This window comes from Sminthopsis crassicaudata, chromosome 5 (genome assembly GCF_048593235.1).
Source record: "Sminthopsis crassicaudata isolate SCR6 chromosome 5, ASM4859323v1, whole genome shotgun sequence".
In the NCBI taxonomy this organism is placed as follows: Eukaryota; Metazoa; Chordata; class Mammalia; order Dasyuromorphia; family Dasyuridae; genus Sminthopsis; species Sminthopsis crassicaudata.
In genome coordinates, this window is record NC_133621.1 from 83441874 (window position 1) to 83466997 (window position 25124).

Sequence of the window (25124 nt, forward strand, 5' to 3'; positions counted from 1 at the left end):
CTGGAAAACCCTGGTTAAGGATATTTTTTTCTTATACTCAAGAAGAATATCTGACTAGAAATTAAACAGCCCTAAACTTCTAAGCATTTATGTATATTTTTACTACTGATATTTAAAATAGTAACAAAATTATTACTATTAAAAATTATCAAGAAATAGTACAGTTGGGGCCAGAAAAATTGAGTTCAAAGATTTAGTATGTAAGAGGTAAAAATAAAAAATAAAAAAGTTCCAGAACCATCTAACCATACTTGAAAATACTTTTCTTTGATCTTTATGATCCTAAAAAATTTTGCCAAATGCTCATACAAAAATCATAAAATTTCCATTAGTGGCATATTTGAAATTAAAATTAATCTATGAGGACATCACTTTTTAAGGAGTAACAATCCCTTTACAAAATGAAATCCTCTATTACACTCCCCAAACTCCTCTATTTCCTTAAGCCTTACAGACAATCAATAGCTTAAGACTAAACTTTCTAGTACTCAACTATTTGTGAGTGTATATACTATTATCTTCATACCCAAATATGTTTCGCCAATAGTTAAAACGAAGTAGAAAAGCCATGGTGCTCTGTCACTTTTTTTTGAGTATCTACTCTCTGTTACCACCAGTGCATTCAGAAAAAGTTCATATGGGAAAATGGTTTGTACATCTGTTAATGCTGGAATGACGAAATGAAAAATTTGATCTGTAAAAGGTGCTGCCAGAAACTCCTCTGTGAAGGCTGCAAAAATTTGTTGCCTGAAGAAAAAAAAAGAAAAAAAGAAAAAATATGATTTGAAACAAAATCAAGTTTTCCATAAATTTCCAGAACAAAACTACATTAATATATTTCTATGTAATCTATTAATACTAAATCAACCAAAACTGATCCACCTAATATTACAAATTAATTTACTATAAAGTTAACTACATTCTATCTTTTCACAATTAAACTGAATGCTAGGGGGTTTTTTTGTCATATTTTTATAGGAACTATTAAGTCTAAGAAAATAGAATATTTAAGATTTATAAAGGTTTTCCTCAAAACAATCCTTTGAGACTAGTAGTAAAAATATTACTTTCATTTTATATTTTAGGAAATTTAGCTTCTAAGACTTTAAGGAATTGATATGAATTCATACATGATAAGCACCAGAGGAAAATGATGTACGCATGATCCCTCCATAGAAGAATTGTTCTTAGAATCATAAAATCCTAAAATTTTAGACTTGGAAGAAATTGGAAATTATCTAGTCCTATCTTCTTTTTATAGAAAAAAAAAGGGCAGGAAGAGAATTCTGGGAAAATGGTGAAGTAGGTTGGAAAATTCCAAGCTCTCCAGATTCCTCTCCCCTCTCCTCCCAACTAAAACAAAATTGTGACTGGGGAATACAGATAATGAAAAACAAATAAGACTTGGGGCAGAACAGGAATTCTACTGAAAAACCCTGAAGAGATACTTCAGGATTGAGCCTCAACCAGTACAAAATATTAACACTTCCAGGCTAGCCCCAAAGAAATAGCAAGTAGGGAGCTTTAAAGCTAGTTGGATTTGGATATAGCCTCAGCCCAAACCATAGGAACATCACCTCCCACAAAGTGTGAGGAATCAGAGGTCTGAGTCAAGGAAGATTGAGGAAATCTTTCCTGATAAGAAACTTCAGCTTCAGTCCCAGCTAACTCGGAGCTCTGAAGGAGAAGGATCCAGCACACCTGGTGAGTGCATTAGTCCGATATGGGGCAGAGAAGCTGCTGGCTGCAGCTACATGGAGGAAGGTAGAATTCTTGGTTTAGGATTCTAGACCAGAGGAGAGAACTGAAGTGAAATCAGAGGCACCATCCCCCACCCACCCCAGAATTAGAAGTGGTTACACTAGTAAGTCTTCATAAAAATAAATGTGCAGACAAAAAGGAAAAAACCCAACTATAGAAGTTTACTATGGTAATAGGGAAGACTGGGCTCATCTTCAGAGGAGTAGTAAAAAAAAGCTTCTTCTAGCCTAAAGAGTACCTTTACCGGCCCAGAAAGAATTTTTAGAAGAATTCAAAAAAGACTTTAAAAATCAAATGAGAGAGATTGGGGGGAAACTAAAAGTCAGAATCATCCAAGAAAAACAAGATTATGAAAAGAAAAGTAAACCAACTTCTTAAAAGAAAATGATTCTTAGAAAATTAGAATTAAGGGACAGCTAGTTGATGCAGTGGATAGAGCACCAGCCCTTAAGTCAAGAGGACCTGAGTTCAAATCTCGCCTCAGACCTTAACATACAGCTGTGTGATCCTTGGAAAGTCACTTAACCCCAGTTGCCTCAGCAAAAAAAAAAAAAAAAAAAAAAAGAAAGAAAGAAAAGAAAAGAAAAAGAAAAAGAAAATCAGAACTGAGCAAGAGGAAGCCAGTGAAGTTGTAAGAGACCAAGAAATAACAAAATCTGGAAAAAAAAAAAAAAAAGAAGAAGAAGAGAATGTGAAACATAAGAAAAACAATAGATCTGAAGAACAGATCAAGAAGAAAAAAATAATTGGACTATCTGAAATCTACGAACAAAAAAAGAAACTTGACAAAGTAATATAAGAAATAATCAAAGAAATAGCAGAAATAGGGGGGAAAAAAATCACAGATCACCACCTCAAAGAGATCCTACCAAAAAAACTCACAGGAACATTATTGCTAAATTTCAAAGCCCCAGATCAAGAGAGATAATTTTTAACAAAATAATAATTCAAACATGCTAGAGCTACAACTGTACAGGATTATTGTCTGTTTTTTAAATCTTTATTTTTTCTTTTGTAAGGTAATTGGGTTTATGTGACATGCCCAGCGTCAGTCAGTGTTAAGTATCTGAGGCTACACTTGATTCTAGTACTTGTCTCTAGAGTCGATATTCTATCCACTGCGCCATCTAATTGCCCCAAGATTGTTATTAATAGTGTTTTAGGTATATGTCTATGTATATGTAAGTGTGTGTGTGTGTGTGTGTGTGTGTGTGTGTGTGTGTGTGTGTATGTATGTATGTTGGTGCAGGTATGTGTGCATATTGATTTATATGTGTGTGAAAATAGATAACCATTTTAATTTTTTTTATTTTGTTTTTTTCTTATTTTGTACTTAGTTTTAAATAAATAAATCTGTAAATTTTTTTTAAATTTTCCTTTATCTTTTTCTAATTTTTTCTTATTTTTATGTTTACTTCTAAATAATCTTTTTTTTAAATTTAAGAAACGGAAGTTCTAAATTTGCCTTAAAGTCATATAGTTAGTGTAGATGTCATAAAACCATAAAATTAAGGCATTAAGGCATGTTGCCCAAATCTTACCTTGCGCCTTCTGGACAGGAGTTATAAGTAAAGTGCAATGGTTTCAGAATGTTCTCCAATAAAATTTTTGCTATAGGAACTCGAGATGCATCAGAATATTCAATACTTGGTGGAAGCTTATTATTAATTAACAAATAAAGGGACCTGTAATATCCTGAAAGACAAAATTACATAATTAAATTTCTAAAACTTAAAAATTAGATAGTAAAAAGTTTTCAGTGACTTATTTTCCATAAGTAGACTTTCCATAAGTCTATTAAAAACCCATTTAAAGTAACTATAGGTTTTTAGAAGCAGTAGTATGTTTAAACCTATATCATCTTTTCTAAACTTAAATTTTTATAGGATTGGTGTATGTATATATGTGTGTGTATGTGTGTGTGTATCCCTACTCATATTTATATTACATACTGTAAGAAGATTCATCCTTCAAAGCACCATTTATCCAAACTAAATAATCTAAGTACCATACATAAGTGTGACTATAATTTAATGAGGTGTGCCTTGTAAAACTAGTAAATCTCATAATACTTTCATACAAATTAGAAACCTATCATCATAATTTCACCAAGAAGTTTGACATTGTCTCCATATTGGTATAAAGCGTATAATGCACAATAAAATGATAGAATTATTAAGCATGAAAAGGGTCTTGGAAACTTCTTAAGTACTCTAAAAATGTCCCTTATTATATCCATTATTCTACTAGTGTTTAGTTATTGTAATTTAATTCTATTTCTCTATAAATTGGGATTTAATTTTTTTTACAATAAGTACTAATAGTCTCTTTGATGAGAAATGTGACCAACAATGGCTCATAATTACATATATGTTTCTTACACTTCTCTTCAACTAAAATAATATATATATAAATAATTAGCAGTAGTATCAAGCTCTAAACATGAAAAATAGAAATATGAATACAATGAAAATCCCTGAAGGACATTTAGGATCATAGTAAGGGACATAGATGTCCTAGTTGACACCTAATTCAATTTCCTCTTTTTTCCACAAATAAGGAAACTAAAAAGTTAAACAGTTAAATAATTCACCCAAAGTCACCTAAATAGAATCATAGAGCTAAAATTTTAAATTGTTTTCTCCCCTTAAAGATTTTGTCATGACATTATATAGGTAAATAAAAAATGATTTTAGGTCAAAAACATCTTTTGCTATCCATAATGAAAACAGAATACTAAGCTAAATAAAACATTGTGGTGATGTTGGGCATTTTATAGTCTTACATAATATTAAACACCTATATATAAACAGAAATCTAAAAATACAGTAAGATTTATTTATAAAATCACTTTTGATGTGTCATTATATTTATTACATTTGAAACCGGAAAAAAAAAAAGCTAAACAAACACAATACTTTTTCAGAGAGTATATAAGTCAAAATAGCTGCTGAATTTTTAAGAGACTACTATGCTTCAAAAGAATCACATTTTTAATAATATCTACATCATCAAAACATTTGTTATGAACATCACTAGAATATCAAATATATAAACTGAAACTAATTTATAATGGGTACCCCAAAAAACATACAAACTATAAAATGCTACAGTTTTAAGCACTAATAGTTTCAGACAATAATTTGTTTTAAAAGATAACTAAAAAGAGCTATACTACAAAGAATTCTGAAAAAAGTTTTAATTTAATGATCTCAAATGAGGCAGCATGACAAAATGGAAAAAAATGTAGTCAAGTGCTGACTTTGAATCAGATACCAATTGTGTGTGACAAAAGGCAAATGACAATCTCTTAAGAATTTGTGTTTTTAACAGGGGTAAAAGTTCTACTATATACCTCGATGAAACTAAAACAAATCATTATTCTCCTTTCTGGAACTACTCATTTTTATATTCAAACATAAACCTAAACATACACTGAAAATATACACTCAAATAATATTAAGTTTTGTCATCCATACAACTTGATTTTTATTTACTAACACTGCAATGCTATTTAAGTATAATGGGAGAGGGGGGAAAAATAAATCTACTAGATTTAGCTTTTTACTGTCTAAGAAAATTTAAAAAAAAATCTTGCAAAATTTTATTTTCATTACTAATGTTAACAGGTATTTTTCAATCATATCATCACCTTTAAGAAATATCCTTAACTCGTATGTTAAGGAGAACTCCTTTAAAGTTTGTTGATACTCTAGCTGATTTACCAAATGGCACTTTTTTAACCTTGAAAAATCAAAAAAATAAATTTGTACACTGAAAGTATTTTAGGAGAAGCCTTACTAGAGACAAGTCAGACATAAATTACCACCCAATTCCCAATTCCCGACACATTCTTGTTATTGTGTCATTCTTTTAATAAGGCTTTCTTTTATCAGGTCTACTTTTAAACAAAATACTAATCAATTAAATAAAGACACACACACACACACACACACTATGGCATGTAGACATATATATAATAGTTTGTTAGATGTGTATGATATAAATATGTAGTTTGTACATGTAGTATGCATTTTTTAAACATTTATTTAAATGTATGGAGTATACATTACATAATATACATAAACATTGCCTATATTTAAGAACATACATAAATGTGTATTTACTATGTCTTGCATGTGTGTTTGTGTGTTATATCTACAATAAAAGTGATCATGGGAATTCACATTCATACAGTGTTTTCTGATTTTCAAAGGATTATATACTTTACAAAGTATCATTATCCTTATATTGCAGATGAGAAAACTGATGCTTAAATAGGTTAAATTCCTTGTCCTAATTATATGACTAACAAATGGCAGTAGAGCCAAGACTAGCATCTAGGTGTCCTCTCTAACACAACAGGCTGCCTCTCTAAAATTAATTCTCTTAAATCACAAATAGAAGTCAGTCTCATTTTTTGAAAGTTAGTGTATTTTGAGTTATTTTAGCCAAAACTGAAAAATATGAACAGAATCTGGAGTAGTAAACATCATCTCATTTCTAAAATAGTAAGAAAATAATCTGTGACCTCTACATAGCATCTGATCTTCAACAAAGAGAAGATCTAATCCAGGTCCAATTGATCAATGAAGGACAGAATCAGCTACACCCAGAGAAGGAATACTGGGAAATGAGTGTAAACTGTTTGTATTTTTTTGTTTTTCTTCCCAGGTTATTTTTACCTTCCGAAACCAACTGTTTCTTTGCAACAGCAACAACAACAAAAATTCAGTTCTGCACACATATATTGTATCTAGGATATACTATAACATATTTAATATGTATGGGAATGCCTGCCATCTAGGGGAGGGGGTGGAGGGAAGGAAAGGAAAATTCAGAACAGAAGGGAGTACAAGGGATAATGTTGTAAAAAAATGACCTATGCATATGTACTGTCAAAAAATGTTATAATTATAAAATTAATAATAATAATAAATAAAATTTTAAAAAGATTTTACATCTCTCTTCAACAAAAGATATTCAAAAATTCTTTTACAAGATAATGATTCTAAAGCACCCAGTGTTTAAATAGAACTTATTCAAATCTATTTCTAAATGTGGTTAGAAAATATAACCTGCATTTATTTATACATATCAAAAGGCCTATAGTACTCCTATACTACCTATAACTGACCTTTTTGAATCATGTAGTGCAAAATTTGTTCAATTAATGATGCCACATAGCTGGCATCTTGCAAAACAGATAAATATGTATTCTCGGATGAAAATACTTCAAGCATTCTCATAGGAAGTGCAACATTCAAACTGTCATCATTACAGTTCTGTAGTAACCTGTAAAGGAAACAGAATTAACACATTTACTAAACAGTAGGAACTCCATCATATGTAACAAAAAAAGGTATCTCTGACTTTATAAAATTCAGAATATTTTCATCTACTATTCCAGACTACCCTTCCAAAAGACATATATAAGTAATAAATATATAGATATGTTACATAAACATATATGTATAAATATAAAATGTAATAAATATATAGTTTGTTAGAGATGTTTGTAAGCTCATCCTGGCCCAATATTTTGCTTTCTCCCCCTCCAAAATCTAGCTTTTAAGAAAACCAAAGTATCTGGGGCAGCTAGGTGACACAGTAGATAGAGCATCAGCCCTAAAGTCTGGAGGACCCTAGTTCAAATCTGGTCTCAGATATTTAACATTTCCTAGTTGTTAAGTGTCTTGGCAAGTCACTTAACCCCAATTGCCCCAGGAAAAAAAAAAGGAAAAAAAAAGAAAGAAAATTGAAGTATCACCCAAAGTTATGAAGCTATCCTCTGAGATGATCAAGAAAAGAATCAAAGAAAATAAGGAAGGCAAAAATAGTGACATTAAATTGTTTTTATATGTAGTTTCCTCTGGAAAAAAATGTAAAAAAACCCAAAAAACCTCACAAACTTTTTCTTGATAGTTTTCACTACTTTATATTTTTTTCCTGTAGTAATTTTGTTTTACCTTTTAAAGATTTTATTATGGGATGCAGCCTACATTAGCAAGATTACAAGATTCAGAATTAGAAGGAAACTTAAAAATCAATACCCATAGATTACAGATGAGGAAACTGAAATTCACAGAGGTTTAGGAAGCTTCAAGATCAAAAAAGTTAGTAAAAGTGGTATAACTGGTATTTAAAACCAGGTCTTTTGACTTGAAATTCCAACAGTAAGATCTGCTGCCCTCGAAGTTTGGGCAGGAGCAAGAACCTCAGCAGCAGCAATGAAAGAATGAGTAGTAAATAGAGGCAGAATTCAGAAGAAATCCCTTTGCTCAGATATCAAGAAGCATCACAGCCACCACTTATAGATAGGCAGCAGTAAAGAAGCTGATGCGGCAAAGGTGAACTTTAAAAGAAGACAAGAACAGAGTCCAAAGGTGTTGAGGATACCATCACTATCCCTTTAGATGCTCAGAGTGAAATGCAAAGGTCCAGATGAAATGATACCAGTTGGCTAGAAGAGCCTCAAGTTAGTAAATGTTCTTTGAACTAGCATTGTTAATCTGGATCTGTTCCTTGGAGAGGAATGTACAAATGTTTTGCATTTCAAAAGAATGACATATGTGACTGTGGAATAAAGTATATTAAAGAAAACTTGATTTTAAACTACCCTTCTGCAAATGATCTATCCAGATGCTTCTTTCCAGATAAGTGAAAAAAACATCAAGATCCCTGACCCGAGAAATCTACTGGAATTGTTTATCGGTGTCAAAGTTAGAACCTATCTGCCATAATACTAACTGCTCGCTAACTAGCATATGATTATCACTAACCCCATCAAAAATGTTGATCAATTGGCAAGAAAAACTTACAAATTACAGAGAAACCAATAAATGTAATAAGAAATATGAAAGTGACAATTGTGCCAGATTTGAGCACTTTGAAAACACGTTTGCCATGCAAATGCATGTTTGTGCATGAAAGTCTTTAATTTTAAGGAGCTTCCATTCCAAGGAAAAGACAAGATATATAAATTAAAACCTGTAAGAAAAATATAGAGAACATTGTGGATAATCTTGGAGGGAATACTACTAGCAGTAAAGATAGACACAAAAAAACCCCAGAAAATTAAAATACTAAAACTGAAAACAGAATATTAGGTGCAATAAATATGCAGCATTTTCAATATGACTTTTAACATTTTAGGTCACTAATACCAATTGATGTTTCAATGGACTGAGCTTCTGCTCTAACAATAACTCAGAAAAAGTATGGAATTTAAGAACCTAATCTAACTATAATCTACGAAGAAAAGAAATGTGTCTGTTCTTCCTCTGTCATTTTATCATAGTGCTTATTGTAGTACTGTGAATACCAGAAAATCTTTATTGTTAATTCACAACTTCAGTATAAAAAATGACAGGAAAAGGACCAATTTAGAATATAAATTATAAACATGAAGCAATGCTACGATCTCAAAAAGTCTGCAAAACAATTAGTTATTCTGAAATACCAAGCATTTAAATTATATTTTAAAGATTATTATCTTCAAAGACACATTAGTTATAGTAAATACGAATAGCATTTGTTTTGAAATTCTTTGCAAAGCAACAGAAGGGAGGGTAAGAACACCTTTTTATATTTGAGCTCAATAAATGTTTCAAATTTAACCATTTATCTTATGGTTCCATGTCAACTTCTGCCTTTCCACTTTCAGTTTACCTGAGAAACTGTAATAAGATTGTATAAATGGACTCTCTGGAAAGACCAAGAAGTCCCAAAGAAATATGTGTCATCTGAGGGCTAAAGAAATTTGTTTCTGGAGCAGCTAGGTGGTACAGTAGGTAGAGCACCAGCCCTGAAGTCAGGAGGACCTGAGTTTAAATCTGGTCTCAGATACTTAACATGTCTTAGCTGTGTGACCCTGGGCAAGTCACTTAACCCCACTTGCCTCAGCCAAAAAAAATAAAAAAGAAAAGAAAAATGAAATTTGTTTCTAAGAGCAGGCCTAATTAAATGCTTGATTTGCATAAGTTTTCCAAAACAAACAAATAAATAAATAAATAAAGGTCTAGCATTTAAAAAAGAAAGACTGAAAGGATTTTAAAAGAATTATGTCTCATGTTCATGCATATTCAGAGTTGTGTATAAAGATCAAATGCAATTCACAGTTCACTGCTAAATTAAATTTAAAAGACATGCAAGTTAACTAGGTTTTTTACAGTTCACATATGTATATTACAGCAAAAAAAGGAAAGAAAGACCTATCTTAAAACGACAAATGCAACTCCACTAGGGACTTTAAACTTTAAACAGTGACAAAAATGTCACTGCAAAGATACCTTCAATCACAATGAACCAATTTCTTCTTTCTGTGGAAATCCAGGGATCTCAAAGGCATTTCCATGGATTCCTCAAAATAAAATATAGTCATTGCAGATATGTCTCTGTCTACATTTTATAATCAGGGCCCTGTCCAACACTAAATTTTTTTTCAAAGACTCAAAAAGGTTTCATTTTTAAGCCACTGTCCTGAAAAGATAAGACACGAACTTTTAAGGAAAAGATATTAATATATTCTATTACAAGCACTGTTAAATGATAAAAACTTTACCTGCAACATAAGCCCAATAGCCTCTTTATTTGAAATAAGCAGGTAAGTCTGTCAGGACCATCCAGTTGCTTAAGGAACTGAGAATTTTGTTTAATTAAATTCTGACACATCCATATCTGAAACAAAATGCATACTTAAAATTAATAAAAATATTTAAGTACAATTTTTATGTTCCACATGTAATTTTCTGGATATAATATAAAGATCAACAAAATTAGAAGTGATATAAATCACCTATAGGCACATCAATCTATTAAAAAATGAGTTCATACTTACTAAGCATGTATAAAGTTTGTAATCTTAAAATAATGTATAAGCATAAATATTGCCAACATATAAATTTATAGTAATGTTGGGAACATCTAGGTGGCCCAGTGGATAGAGCACCAGCCCTGAATTCAGGAGGACCCGAGTTCAAATCTGGTCTCAGACACTTAACACTTCCTAGCTGTGTGACCCTGAGCAAGTCACTTAACCCCAGCCTCAGGGAGAAAAAAAAAATTTATAGCAATGTTTTTTAGTAAATGTGATAAACAAAACAACCAATCTTAGACTTGTTAACAAAGAAATGTTTACTTCATGTGTTGGAAAGGTTATTCAATATTTTAATTAACCAATTAATACTTCAACTTTAAAAGGCTATTTGAAAATATTTAAAGACTTTGTGAAGTTTTATGTAGAAACTTACCAAACGTTTTGAATCTTCATTCTGTTTATAAAAAAACAGAAGCTGCCGAACTAAAAGGGTCAGGTTGGGCCCATTAGCAACAGAAAAAGTTCCACCAGACTGTGCCAAATTAGCACACTGATCAAATTCACTTCTTTGGATAGAATACTTTAAAAAGAAAAAAAGTACAAACTTTCAATTATGTTCTGAATTAATTTTAAACCTTTTATTACTATGGGGAATATTAACAATTAAGTTGCTATTACTTTTAAGTTATCTTATCTCTAGAAGTTCAATAAAAACTCAGTGTAATACAAGGCTCTTAAATACCTACTAAAACATAATCATCCACAGCTTCCTTCTATTATCAGCTGTTTATATGTAATTTTAACCTGTTTATATTTTGTTATCTGTATTCAAACTGTTGCTAAGCAATAAAAAAAAAAACAACCTACCTCATAAAATCTTAGGAAAACCATCTCGTATTATTCTGTTTTCATTTATACTTTCACGCAAAAATAATTACAAAGTATTTTAAAGTTAAAAATATCTTAAAGATGACATCATATAAACAGCTGAGATGTTAAAATCTTAAATCTATTCTAATGAAAAAATTGTTTTTAAGGAAAATACATAACTCTTCACTTACATTTTAATAGACATATTAAACTAACATAACTAGTAATGACCAAGGCATATCAAAATAAAAGATTACATATTTTCTTATAAATATTTTATAGTACTTAAAAATACTTACTTGCTGTTTTCTGTCCCTATAACCTCGAACAAAGGACTGAATAATTATTGCATTTTTCAGCCTTCTCCTTTCTTCCTAAATAATTAAAGAAACAATCATTCAAGTGGTAGGAACTGAAGTGACTATAAAGTTAAAGTGACTATAAAAATAATACAAGTACTAATATTCCTTCTTTTTAGAAATGTTTAATAATTTCAGAGAGCCTTCATAAATGTGATCTCATATTTTATTCTTACCACAACCCTGTGAGTAGGTAAAAGAATTATTAATATTCCCTCAAACCCTCTATCTATATGTATAGGTGGTAACTTCCCTATTACCAACATCCTAGTCACACAGGCTTATAACCTGGCAGGATTGTCCTGAGAACTACATTAATGAGATAATATTCTAAAGTGCTTAGCCTATTGTCTGGTACACAGTAAGTGATTAATAAATGCTTATACCTTTCCCTTTTCTCATACTTTTCAGTCTCTCCACTGATTCTGCCATCCAGTGACACTAGTCTCAAGTTACTCACACAGATTCCATTTTCCCAACATTGGCTGCCCTCAACCTTGGATTCTTTCTGTCCCTATATCTTACCTCATAGCTTCCTTGCTTCCTTCCCAGTCCCAGCTAAAATTTCACCTTTCACCAAAAAATCATTCTTCTCCTGCTCAATCTTAGTGCCCTCCTTTTGAGACTGTCTCCAATTTATCTTGCATCTTTTTTGTTTATATATAATTGTTTGCATGTTGTATCTCTATCTCTGTATCTCTCTCTCTCTCTCTCTCTCTCATACACACACACACACACACACACACACACACACACACACACACACACACACACACACACACACACACACACGGCTCCTAGAAGTCCTAGACAGGAGGAACAGGGGGACAGCTGGAGTAGTGGTGAAGGGAGTAGGTTACTTTTCTTTACACTAGCACTTACATAGTGCCTGGCACATAAATAGGTGCTTATTAATGCTAGCTGATCCCATTTCTCTTACTTGGCTCTGATAACTATGAAAGAAGTGACTTGCCACTGCAAGCTCTCTACTCATATGACTAATCCCATCCCTTTGGAGAGCTTGCCCTTTTGATTATTTCTCTCTTCATTCAATGTACTTCTGCTATAAATGTGCCCAGTTCTTTGTCATCATTTTTAAAAAAAGTGAAATGCAAATTAAGACAATTCTGAGGTACCACTTCATATCGCTCAGATTGACTAAGATGACAGGAAAAGATAATGACAAATGTTGGAGGAAATGTGGGAAAACTGGGGGAATGGATCTACCCATTCTGGAGAGCTATTTGGAACTATGCTCAAAAAGTTATCAAACTGTGCATACCCTTTGATCCAGCAGTGTTACTATTGTGCTTATATCCCAAAGAGATTTTAAAGAAGGGAAAGGGACCTGTATGTGCAAGAATGTTTGTGGCAGCCCTCTTTGTAGTGGCCAGAAACTGGAAACTGAGTGGATGCTCATCAATTGGAGATTGGCTGAATAAATTGTGACATATGATTATGGGATATTACTGTTTTTTAAAAAACGATCAGCAATGATGGACAGAAACAACTACACCCAGAGAAGGAACACTGGGAAGTGAATGTAAACTGTTAGCACTACTGTCTATCTACCCAGGTTACTTATACCTTCGGAATCCAATACTTAACCTGCAACAAGAAAATTGGATTTACACACATATATTGTATCTAGGTTATACTGCAACACATGTAAAATGTATGGGATTGCCTGTAATCTAGGGGAAGAAGTAAAGGGAGGGAGGGGATAATTTGGAAAAATGATTACAAGGGATAATGTTATAAAAAAAAAAAAATTTACTCATGAATATATACTGTCCAAAAAAAAAATTTTTATAATTATAAAATAAAAATTAAAAAAAAAGGAAAAAATAAAACAAAATAAAAAAATAAATAAAAAACGATCAGAAGTTGATTTCAGAGAAGCCTGGAGACATTTACATGTACTGAGGCTAAATGAAATGAGCAGAACCAGAGATCATTATACATGGCAACAACAAGATTATATGATGATCAACTGTTATGGACTTGGCTCTTCAACAATAAGGTTATTCAGGCCAGGTCCAAGAAGATTTGTGATAGAATGAGCCATCTGCACACAGAGAAAGGGCTGTGGATCACAATATACTATTTTTATCTTTTTTTGTTATTTCTATTTGCTTGCTTTTTGGGGTTTTTTTCTCCTTTTTGTCCTTTTTTGATCTGATTGTTCTCATGCAGGATAAATATGGCTATATATATCAAAGAACTGTAAATGTTTCACATATATTAGATTACTTGCTCTTTAGGGAAGAGGGTGGGGAAAGGGAGGGAGAAAAATTTGGAACACAAGGTTTTGCTAGGGGGAACATTAAAAACTATCTGCATGTATTTTGAAAATAAAAAGCTATGCAGTATCGTTTTTTCAGGTTATTTTTACTTTCTTTCTAACTCCAATCTTTCTTGTGCAACAAGATACAGTTATGTATACATATATTATATTTAACATATATACTTTAATATATTGTATGGGACTATCTGCCACCTAGAGGAGGGATAGAGAGAAGGAAGGGAAAAACTGAAACAAAAGTTTTTGCAAGGGTCAATGCTGAAAAATTACCCATGCATATGTTTTGTATATAAAAAGCTATAATTAAAAAAGAAATTTTTTTAAAAAGGCTATTTTTTAAAAAGTCTACTTAATATGGTCATCTTCTTAATTTATCATTCCACAACTTTTTTTTTGGCCAAACTCCTAGAAAAAACCTACCTCACTGTCTTTTCTTCCTTACCTCCCACTGAGGAGGTAACTGAAATTGTTCTCTCCAAGATTACCAACAATCTCTTAATTAGTAAATCTAATGGCCTTTTTTCAATTTTTCAAATGCAAGCTGTATAGAGTATCCTAACAGGGAAAAAAAAAAACTCTCATTCCTCAGAGAATGGAAATTATCTGGAAACCCATAGGATTCAGTTTTACTCCTCAACCTTTAGCTTAGTCTGAGCAGGAAGCCCAGTATATTGCTAAAACCCTCCAACTCCTTAGGCAGGCTACAGAAGATCAGTTTCATGGGTCTCTATAGCAATGGAAAGGGTAGGAGCCAAAGAGGGAAAAGGGAATTCAGAGAAAAGAAATAAGAGAAAAAAAATACTCAAAGAAAAAAACTCCAAAGGAAAATATTCACTGCCAGATAAATCAGAAGAAAAGCTCATAAACACACAAGGATACATTAAAAAAAAAAAATCAAAGTACAACGAAAAAGTCATTATATATTGTGAAGAAAAATTAAACAAAAACCATTTATAAAAGAGATCAGCAGAAACTCCAGAAGGATTGAAAAGAGAAAATGGTTTGATTAGTGTAGGAATAAAATTAGTTCAGAAATCCAAGAGCTCTCAAAAATTTTAACAGAACAAAAAAGAATACAGAACTTAGAAAACAAGATCATCTTTCTAAAGAAGTAGAGACTCTGAACAAGAAAATGACAAATCTGAAACATGGGAAAAAACTTAGCAAAAACCCACTAATATTAGAAGAATCTAAGGCTTGCAGTATTGGAGGATATTAATGGGACCGAGGGCCACTGTATCTTTTAAGATGATGTTATTATTGCAATTGTTTGGGAGTTTTGGGAACTATACCCATATAAGACAGAAAACAATAAATGTTGTGTGTTCTGAATGACCTACTGACCTGCCATTCCCTCTGTCTTTCTCTTTTCCTCAGACCTTCCTATCCCCTGAGACATAATAATATTTAAATTAAGTCAATTAATAATCTTACAATGACCTGTAAGTTTTCAAATGAAAAGAAGATGTAGCAAACTTCAAACAAAACAAATTGATGTAGCAAACTTCATTGTTGTCTTATCTTAAGAAATTGCTAGTCACTCCAGCCTTCAGCAATCACCAACCTGATCAGTCAGCAGCCTTTGACATCAAGGCAAGACCCTCCACCAGCAAAGATTACAGCTTGCTGAAGGTTCAGATGATGATTAGCATTTTTAAGCCAATACAGTAATTTTTAATTAAAGTATATAAAATTTTTTAGCTATACTACTGCACATTTAACAGATTACAGTATACTATAAACATAAGTTTTATATGCACTGGGAAACAAAAAAATTTATGTGGTAAGTCACTTTATTGAAGTGGTTTGGATACAAACAGCAACATGCCAAAGTATATCTGCACCTATCTTCTAGACAAATAAGCAAGTTAGTCGATAACTTTCCTCTTTTTCTATTCTGAACCACAAAAAGGAGGCAATCCTTTTGACTGTGGTGGAGGGGCAGGAGGAGGAGGCATTCTGTCTATTGTTGTGAGGAATATCTAAGTAATATCTCATCTTTGACACTTCATCTGAGCAAGTGACCTCTGCCAGTTCAGGTTCCTGAGCTGTACAATGGAAGTAATAATACCCATTTCTTTGTAATGTTAGATTTCCAAATAAGATCAGTGACATGTCAGTTATTATTATTATTATAATTATTTTAATTATTTTAAGAAACTACTTTTTAAAACATTTTCCCAGATGTTTTCTAGTAGAAAAGCGCATATAGTAAATAATATAATTAACCATTAGCCCTGGTTCCCAGTCAGTATCTGAAATTCCTAGCACCCTGCAAACAATGGGTACTTATTAAATATTTGTTTAATTGGTTTGAAAGTCAAATAAAATTTAAAATGTATATCTATGACAAGTAAATATAATAAAGATCTTCATAAAACCTGCTTTACCTCTCTTTTCCTTCTTTCCTCCTGAGTACGATGCAAGAGAGATGCCTTTTCTTCCTAAAACCAAAACACAAAAGAGATAAGTATTATCGTTTGCTTTCAAATATCTCTTTATAAAAATCACATGATTTTGGAGCTAGAAAGACCTATCCAGTAAATAAATTCATTCAATAAGTTTTTAAAAGACTACCATATTTTTTAAAGCTTTCAAATCCTACTCTATCACACAGATATGAATGACAGAAAATGCTCATTTTTACAGAATGTAAAATTAAAGCACAATACAGAGCAAAAAGCAAATCAGAGGTATTGTGTTTCAGTGATTTTCCAATAACATGATGACTCTAACTAGAGTCACTGAAAATTATTTCTTAATAGAAGTAAAAATGGAATTCTTAACAATATTAGTCAGAGTTCTAAAGAGTTTAGGCAAAACAATAAATTAAACCCAAAAGATGGGTTAAAAAAAAAAAAAAAAAAAAAGATGACACTTGACCTACTATGCAGTATGCTTGTGTTAGGCATACAAAGGAAGGGAAAAAAAGCCAAACCTTTCTCTCCCTCCACAGCCCCTTCAAAAAGCCCAGTACTCAATTCACAGGTTAAGAGGGAAAACAACATGCAAAGTACTATACAACTTTGTACAAATTAATATAAATACATTATAAGCTCAGGACAGTCTCAGAAGGAAGGTACTAACATTAAAGAGGACTAGGAAAGGTTTCTTGCGAAAGATGGGATTTTAGCTGAGACGGGAAGCCAGGAAAGCTGAAAGGAAGGAAGCAGGAGAAGAAAATTTCACGTTTACAGGGCAGCCAATAAAAATGAATGAGTTGGAAAGTGGATGATCTTTGAGAAGTAGTAAGGAGGCCATAATAACTGGATTGCATTGGAATAAAATAAAACTGGAAAGATAGAAAGGGTCCAGATTATGAGGCACTTAAAAAAAAAAAAAAAAAAAAAAAGGCCAGAGAATTTAATATTTGATCTTGGAGAAAATAAGGAATCACAAGAGAAGCACTAGAGAAGCACCAGAGAAGACATTAGGCAAAAAATAACTTATGAAAAGAGTATTAGTGACTTAATGTGCAACAAGAAAATGGTATTTACACACATATATTGTATCTAGGTTTTATTGTTAACACATGTAAAATGTATGGGATTGCCTGTCATGGGGGGGGAGGGAATGGAGGGAGCGAGGGGGGGGGGGATAATTTGGAAAAATGAATACAAGGGATATTATTAAAAAAAATTATTCATGCATATATACTGTGAAAAAAAAAATTCTAAATTTAAAAAAAAAAAAAAGAAAGAAAAGAGTATTAGTGGGCAAATTAACCCATTTAAACCTGTTTGTGGACAAAAAACAAAACACAGAAATAAATGAATAATTTATAAAATTTCAAATTGGAGTAAAATAAATATTCCAAATTTTTCTTATTTCTTTAGTTTCTGAATATAAAGTTAGTACTGACTTCAGCAACACATGCCAAATTCCAAATACTTAATTTGGTATTTACAAACCTGCACAAAGCAACCAATTAACAAACATTCATTAAATGCCTTCTATTTGCCAATACAAAGATAAAAGCAAAACAACTCTTTTTGCCCTCAAGAAGCTAATCCAAGACAATTCCAAAGGATTCTTGTTGAAAAACGTTATCCACCTCCAAAGAAAGAATGACAATTGTTCTTTTGTTTTGAATCTTATACAAAATGACTAATATAGAAATGTTTTATGTGATTATCACATTTATAACCTGTATGTAACTGAATGCTTAATGTCTCAGGGAGAACAGATGGAAGAAGGGATAAAACTTGGAAAACAAAAGTTTTAAAAGTGTTTTAATATGTAATTGGCATAAAATTATATACATTATATATATATATATGAAAAAATACGTATGAAACAAAGAGTCCATTGCAAAGAAATGAAACACTTTTTTAAAAAAAAGGCAGGGGGCAAAAACCAAAAAACTAAACAATCCAGTGAAACAAATATGAAGGCTTTCTTCCCAGATTAACCGAAGAGGAAATAAAATACTTAAATAATCTTTTAGAAAAGAGAAATTCAATAATCAATGAACTCCCTAAGAAAAAATCTTTAGCACCAAATGGATTTACAAGTGAATTCTACCAAACATTTAAAGAACAATTAATTCCAATACCATATAACTATTTGGAAAAACGGGTGAAGTAGTAGTCCTACCAAATTCCTTTGGTAGGCAAGATGCAAGGCTGATACCTAAATCAAGAAGAATCAAAACATATTGATGTAAAAATCATGAGTAAGATATTAGCAAATAGGTTACAGCAATTTATCACAAAGATAATACAAATATGATTAAGAATTGACATTATCAATAACAAAACATAAGTAATATGATTTTTATCAACATATACAGAAAAAGTACTTGACAAAATGCAACACTGATTTGTAATAAAAACACTAAAAAGCATAGGAATAAAAGGAATTTTCCTTAAAATGATAAATAGCATCTATTAATAAGTATTATAGGTAATGGGGATAAGTTATAAACATTCCCAGTAAGAGCAAGAATAAGGATGGCTATTATCAACACTATTATTCAACACTGTACTAGAAATGTCAGCTTTAGCAGTAAGAGAAGAAAAAGAAATGGAAGAAATTTAGAGTAGGAAATGAGGAAACAAAACTATCATTCTTTGAAGATAATAAAATGATACATTAAGAGAATCAATTAAAAAGCTACTTCAAATAATTAGTAACTTTAGCAGAGTTGCAGGGTGTAAAATAAACTCACATAAATCATCTGCAATTCTATATATTATCAATAAAGCCCAGCAGCAAGAGATAGAAAGAGAAACTCCATTTAAAATAATTGTAAATGATATTGATGTCGGTTGTGGTCCCTTTAAGAAACTAGTCCTTTCAGATTGATCCTTTCTGATTCCCAACCCCTCCTGGAGAAGGATTACCAATTCAGGAAGCTAGTGCCTTGGATTCACAATCCTGTTCAAAAGCACCCCTTTGACTTCCAATAGACGATCCAGGCTCTCCCAGCCCAAACCAGGTCTGAGCCAACTTGGGCACATTCTAATGATCTGCTCAGGTTTCCCAACCCCCACCAAGCAAATTCTAGCCCTTTCTGAAACCCAGTGAGGAGCCAACTTGGGATTCCATCCACAGCCCCCTATAGTTAAATCTCTCATTATAAAAGAGCCAAACTGGAGTCCTCTCTTTGCAGAGGGTCTGTCTAAACATGCCAGCAATATGCCTGGCACCAAGGACTCTGCCCAATGGAATACTGTTTCTAGTGCCCTCTTCTCTTTACTTAACACCTTTTACTAACTAGACTTTAACTTTACTTCCAAACCTCTTTTATCAATCTAGGTTTTCAGGCCTGAAACTAGACCTCATTTAACTCTCTCTTTGCACTGAATCCTGAGAAGTGAATGAGATGAGGTGAGATCTTTCAAGACAGTTGTGAAAATCAACTAAGGCTTCACCTACTTCAGAGTTTGAGTAGGCCTAAAGGATTCTGAAGATCAAGTCAAGGGCATAATTGCGTTCCCCTCCCATGATATCATCTCCTCACTATTTCAGCCAAATATGGGCAACTATGTACTTATTGGTCAAGTTCAATTTCATGGGCAGATCTTGTGTTTAGAATGTAAGACTCTCAGCCAATGAGGATGAGGGTCAGTGGTGGGAGGGGGTGTTTTGCATTAGGGATTAAAGGTGATGTCCTGCCCACAGGAGGCGCTTCCTCTCTTCAATTGTCCACTGGAAGGGTGGGACACCCTTCTCAAGAGAATGTACAATAAACTTTGCTTTTCTTTAGAGAGCTCTCCAGCTTTTTTTATTAAAAGGTGACCCCTCACCATTTCCGTACTAGAGGAATAGCAGGAGAGCTCCATTTGACTCCCTGTACCCTAAACCTGCCACTAGACCTCAATTTCATTTGCGTACCCCAAATCTAGACCTCATCAATATGAAATCCAAGACAAACCCAAGAACAATTACAAAACATTACAAAAATTACAAAAAAGTTAAATCTAAACAACTGGAAAAATATCAATTACTCATGGATATGCTGAGCAACATGTAAAGAAAAATAACAAATCTACCAAAATTAATTTGCTTATTCAGTGCCATACCAATGAAACTGAAGAGGGGACCCCGCTACTCTGAAGATACTTGGAGAAAATCTTCAACCCTGCCTCTTTAAGGGACAATGCCCCCAAGTCTTTTTTTTCTTAAATGAATTTAAATTTTAACTGCTTGAAGGGGAGAATGATGAGGAAACCCCAAAACTCTTAAAACTTTCATGGACTCTGCCTCAGGGAAGTACTCCAAGCACAAAAAGTTTCATCTTTATCTACAAACCCATTGAATTCTATTCAAATTCTAACCCTGGCTGAAACTCAAGCAGGAAGTCAACCTGGGGCTCCACCCACGAGCCCCTTCAGATTGTCCAAAGCCCCTATTATAAAAAGACCTGGCAGAGGTCCCAAACATGGCAGCCGTAAGCCGGCCATGTCAAGGATTTCTGCTCACTTTGGCGCTGGTGTCTTCCTCTCTTTACCTAACACCTTTTAACCTTACTTCCAAACCCCATAATAAACCTCTTTTATCAATCTAGGTTTTCAAGTCTGTAAATTCCTTTACAGAGGACTCTTGTGCCGCTACTAGACCTCATTTAACTCTGTATCCTTGTGTCAAATCTAAAGGGGTTGCAGGGGAGCTTTATTTGACTCCCTGTACCCCGAATCTGCCACTAGACCTCAATTAAACCTAATTTCATTTAGGCATCCTTTATCTAGTTCTAATCAAAACTGCCCAAAAAAAGCTGGAAAAAGACAACAACAAAATTCATCTGGAAAAACAAAAGATCAAGAATATCAAGAAAATTAATGAAAAAAATGGAAATGAAGACGATCCTAGGCATATCAGACCTAAAATTATATAATATTCATCCAAATCATTTGGTACTGGCTAAGAAACAGAGTGGTTGGATCAGTGGAAGAAGTTAGGTACACAAGACACAATAGTCAATGAGCAGAATAATCTGTTTTATTAAGAGGTTTATTATGGGGTTTGGAAGTAAGGTTAAAAGGTGTTAGGTAAAGAGAGGAAGACACCCAAAGTCTCCTACTATTGGAATAAGAATTCATAAAAATTGTTGGGAAACTGGAAAATAGTATGGTGGAAACTAGACATAGACTAATATCTCATACGCTATACTGAGATAAGGTCAAAATGGGTTCATGATTTAGAGATTAAAGGTGATATTTATTAAAAGCAGGGAAAATTCACCTGTAAGATCTTTAGAAAAGTGAGGAATTTATGACCACAGAAGAACAATAAAATGGATAATTTTTGATTATATGAAACTAAAAAGATTTTGTATAAAACCAATGCAAGCCTATAAGATTAGGAGGGAAGCAGAAAGCAGGAAAAACATTTTTATACATAATGTTTCTGATAAAGATCTCATTTCTATAACTTAAAGAAAATCGAGTCAAATTTATAAGACTACAAATTGTTCCTCAGTTAATAAGTTGGCAAAGGATATGAGCATACAATATTCAGATGAAGAAATTAAAGCCATTTATAATCACTTGAAAAAATGTTCTAAATCACTATAATCATTGGGAATGGCTGAATAAATTATGATATATGAATGTAATGAAATATTATTATTCTATAAGAAATGATGATCAAGCTGATATCAAAGCACACTATTTTCACCTTTCTTTTTTGTTTGCTTTTTCTTTCTTCCCTTTTATTCTGATTTTTCTTTCACAAAAAGACTAAAATGGAAATACATTCAAAAAGGTAAGAAGGGGCAGAGAAAAAAAATTTGTAAGTCTTAAAAATGAACACTGAAAGCTATCTTTTGATATTGAGATTGGTATTGATTTGATTTGATACTGAGGAAAATAAAGTACTATTCAGAGAAAAAAAAGAATTTCTGAAAAGTTCACAAAGTCAAGTATCTGCTTTATTATCCTTTTAAGAATTATCAAGATCATACCATTAAAGTCCTTGTATTCTAAAGCATTACTGAATTGTTCAGCTATATCAAACTCAGTTTCTCTATATGTAAAACAAAGGAATTAAATGAGATGATCTCCAATTAAAAAAAAAACAAAAAACAAAAACAATCTTATAGTCTATGTGGCCTTTCATATGCAGGCCTGTAGACTTGCCAGAGGAAGAATTTAAGAACCATAAAGAGAAAAGGATTTGTCCAAGGTCACATAGGTGGTGGTGGTGGTGGTGGTGGTGGTGGTGGTGGTGGTGGTGGTAGTAGTAGTAGTAGTAGTAGTAGTAGTAGTAGTAGTAGTAGTAGTAGTAGTAGTAGTATGGAAAAGAATAGGCAATCAAGTCTTCTGAGCTTAAATCCAATATTCTTTCCTCTCCCCTCAACCAGTCTTACCCCTTTTCTATTCCTCCCCTACACCCCTCATTTGTCCCCTTCCATATACACAAGTCCATATACACAAAGTCATGGATGGGACAGAACAGGGATCAGTTTCCAAGCTAAAGAGTCTAATACTTACCCTAAAGCAAATAAGAGAATCTCATTTCCCTGAGTAAACTAGTTGTCTTTACCATCATTCTGGGAAAGGTGGAAAGGGAGCAAAGGTCATAGTCAAGTCACTTCTAGGACCCCCACAGAACAGTCTAACATACTCTAAGTCTCCTTCTCCCCTGGCACTTCCACTTAGGAGGAAGGCCGTTGGTGTTAAACCCTGGGGAAGATGAGAGGAAAAAATTCCAGATTATCATTCAACATTAAGAACCTAATCGTAACTCAAGCACTGTGTGAGGGATGAGGATTTAAAAAGAAAAGGGGAAAAAAATGAGGAAGGGAAAGACAAGGGAGAGAGTTCACAACTTCCAGGGATGAGTAATCTCATTAATTACCCCTGCCTGTCCATCCTGAAAGATTCTGGTCCATATTCTTCCATGAATCTGCCACAGGAGGTTGCCTAAAATGCTGTATGCCTTCCCCAACTTCTCCTGACATCTACCTTCCTCTTGGGGGAAACCATAAAATTCAAAAGTCAGAGGTAAGAAAAGAGTATATTGTAAGCACTGGTGAACAAAGCACAAAAACTAGGCCATGTGGTTGGACCCAGAATTATGAGAGAGAATACATACAATAAAAGTAACTGGAAAAAATAACTTAAACCAGATTGTAGAAGGTTTTAAATGCCAACCTATGGTTTTATATTTGCTCCTTCAAATAATCAGAAGCCATTACAATTTAGGAATAGTGATTCAGTCAAACCTGTAAAAAATCTTAGGCAGACATAGGAAAATAAATGTTTTTCAATTCAATGGGACTGAAAGGGAAAGAACCTTGAGGTAAGAAGATCAATTAGAAGGATATTACAAGAAGTAATAAAGGCTAGATTGTAGTAGCTCCGTGAGGAAACAAAGATGCAAGAGCTATTGTAATTGTTTGCACTTTTGTCTTTCTTCCCAGGTTATTTTTACCTTCTGAATCCAATTCTTCCTGTGCAACAAGAAATTCGCTTCTGCACATATAAATTGTATCCAGGACATATTATAACACATTTAACATGTATGGGACTGCCTGCCATCTAGGGGAGGGAGTAGAGGGAAGGAGGGGAAAATTCGGAACAGAAGTGAGTACAAGGGATAATGTTGTAAAAAAATTACCCATGCATGTGTACTGTCAAAAAAAAAAAGTTATAATTATAAAATTAATAATAAAAAAAAAGAGCTATTGTATAGGTAGAAACAAGATCTGGGAATTAACTAGATATGTAGGATGAGTGAGAGTGAGGAAGTCAAGGATGACACTCAAAATTTCAAATGTGAACGACTAAAAGGGATGGTAATACCCTTGACAGAAAAAGATTAAAGAACCATTGGGCAGTCAGTACCAAATACCCAAAATTACTTTTTTGGAGGCAGCTTTCAATCTGGTCTGAGGAGATAAGAAACAGACAGGCATTACATTAACAAAGTCAGGTCAAGATAGACTCTAAGAATTTAGTATTTGAAAGAAATTGTCTGAAGAGCTAATACCTGCACAGAGCCCTTGATAACAGTAAGTCATTAGATGTCAGAAGGATCAAAGTATCAAAGGACTGGGGATTAGAAGGACCATTTAGTCACTGGGGTTGTTGTAAAGCAATTATTTATAAACCTTAAAATGCTAGGTAAATGTGAGTTATTATGAAACTTAGTATAGTACAGAAGAAAAAGCACTGAACTTAAAATCTTAGGAGACTTGGGTTCAAATCCTACTTCTAGACATGTCTCTAAAAATCTCAACTTCCTCATTTGTAAAATTGATGACATTTTTAGAACCTACTACTTCAAATGAAATAATAAGCATCATACAAAAATCAATCAAGAAGTAGCTATTAAGAAGCTATATCCCAGTCACTGAGCTTAGTGCTTAGGAGATTTTTTTAAAAAGGAAAAAAGAATCCTCCACACAATATGAATATAAACAGGGAGAAGGAAAATGACCTTAGAGCTGAGGGTACCAGCAGCTATAGGTACTAGGAAAAGCCTCTTATAAGAAATTAACATTTAAACTGGATCTTAAAACATTACATAAAACCCATTAAAAAAATCTTTGATCAAACTGCAG

The 25124-nt window shown here is 32.8% G+C and overlaps 1 protein-coding gene across 4 annotated transcripts in view; it reads right to left on the bottom strand.

Moving 5' to 3' along the window:
* UBE3C (ubiquitin protein ligase E3C) overlaps positions 1–25124 on the bottom strand; it is a 169985-nt gene that overhangs the window by 116126 nt on the left and 28735 nt on the right. For 3 of the 4 annotated variants that reach the window (XM_074267316.1, XM_074267314.1, XM_074267318.1), the window contains exons 2-8: positions 16504–16557; positions 11749–11823; positions 11013–11159; positions 10325–10440; positions 6899–7056; positions 3303–3456; positions 527–747 (exon numbers count right to left, since the gene is read on the bottom strand). In XM_074267316.1, coding sequence (XP_074123417.1) covers positions 527–747; positions 3303–3456; positions 6899–7056; positions 10325–10440; positions 11013–11159; positions 11749–11823; positions 16504–16557 — 925 coding nt within the window. The remainder of the gene's footprint in view (positions 1–526; positions 748–3302; positions 3457–6898; positions 7057–10324; positions 10441–11012; positions 11160–11748; positions 11824–16503; positions 16558–25124) is intronic. The other variant, XM_074267317.1, reaches the window with a different exon arrangement.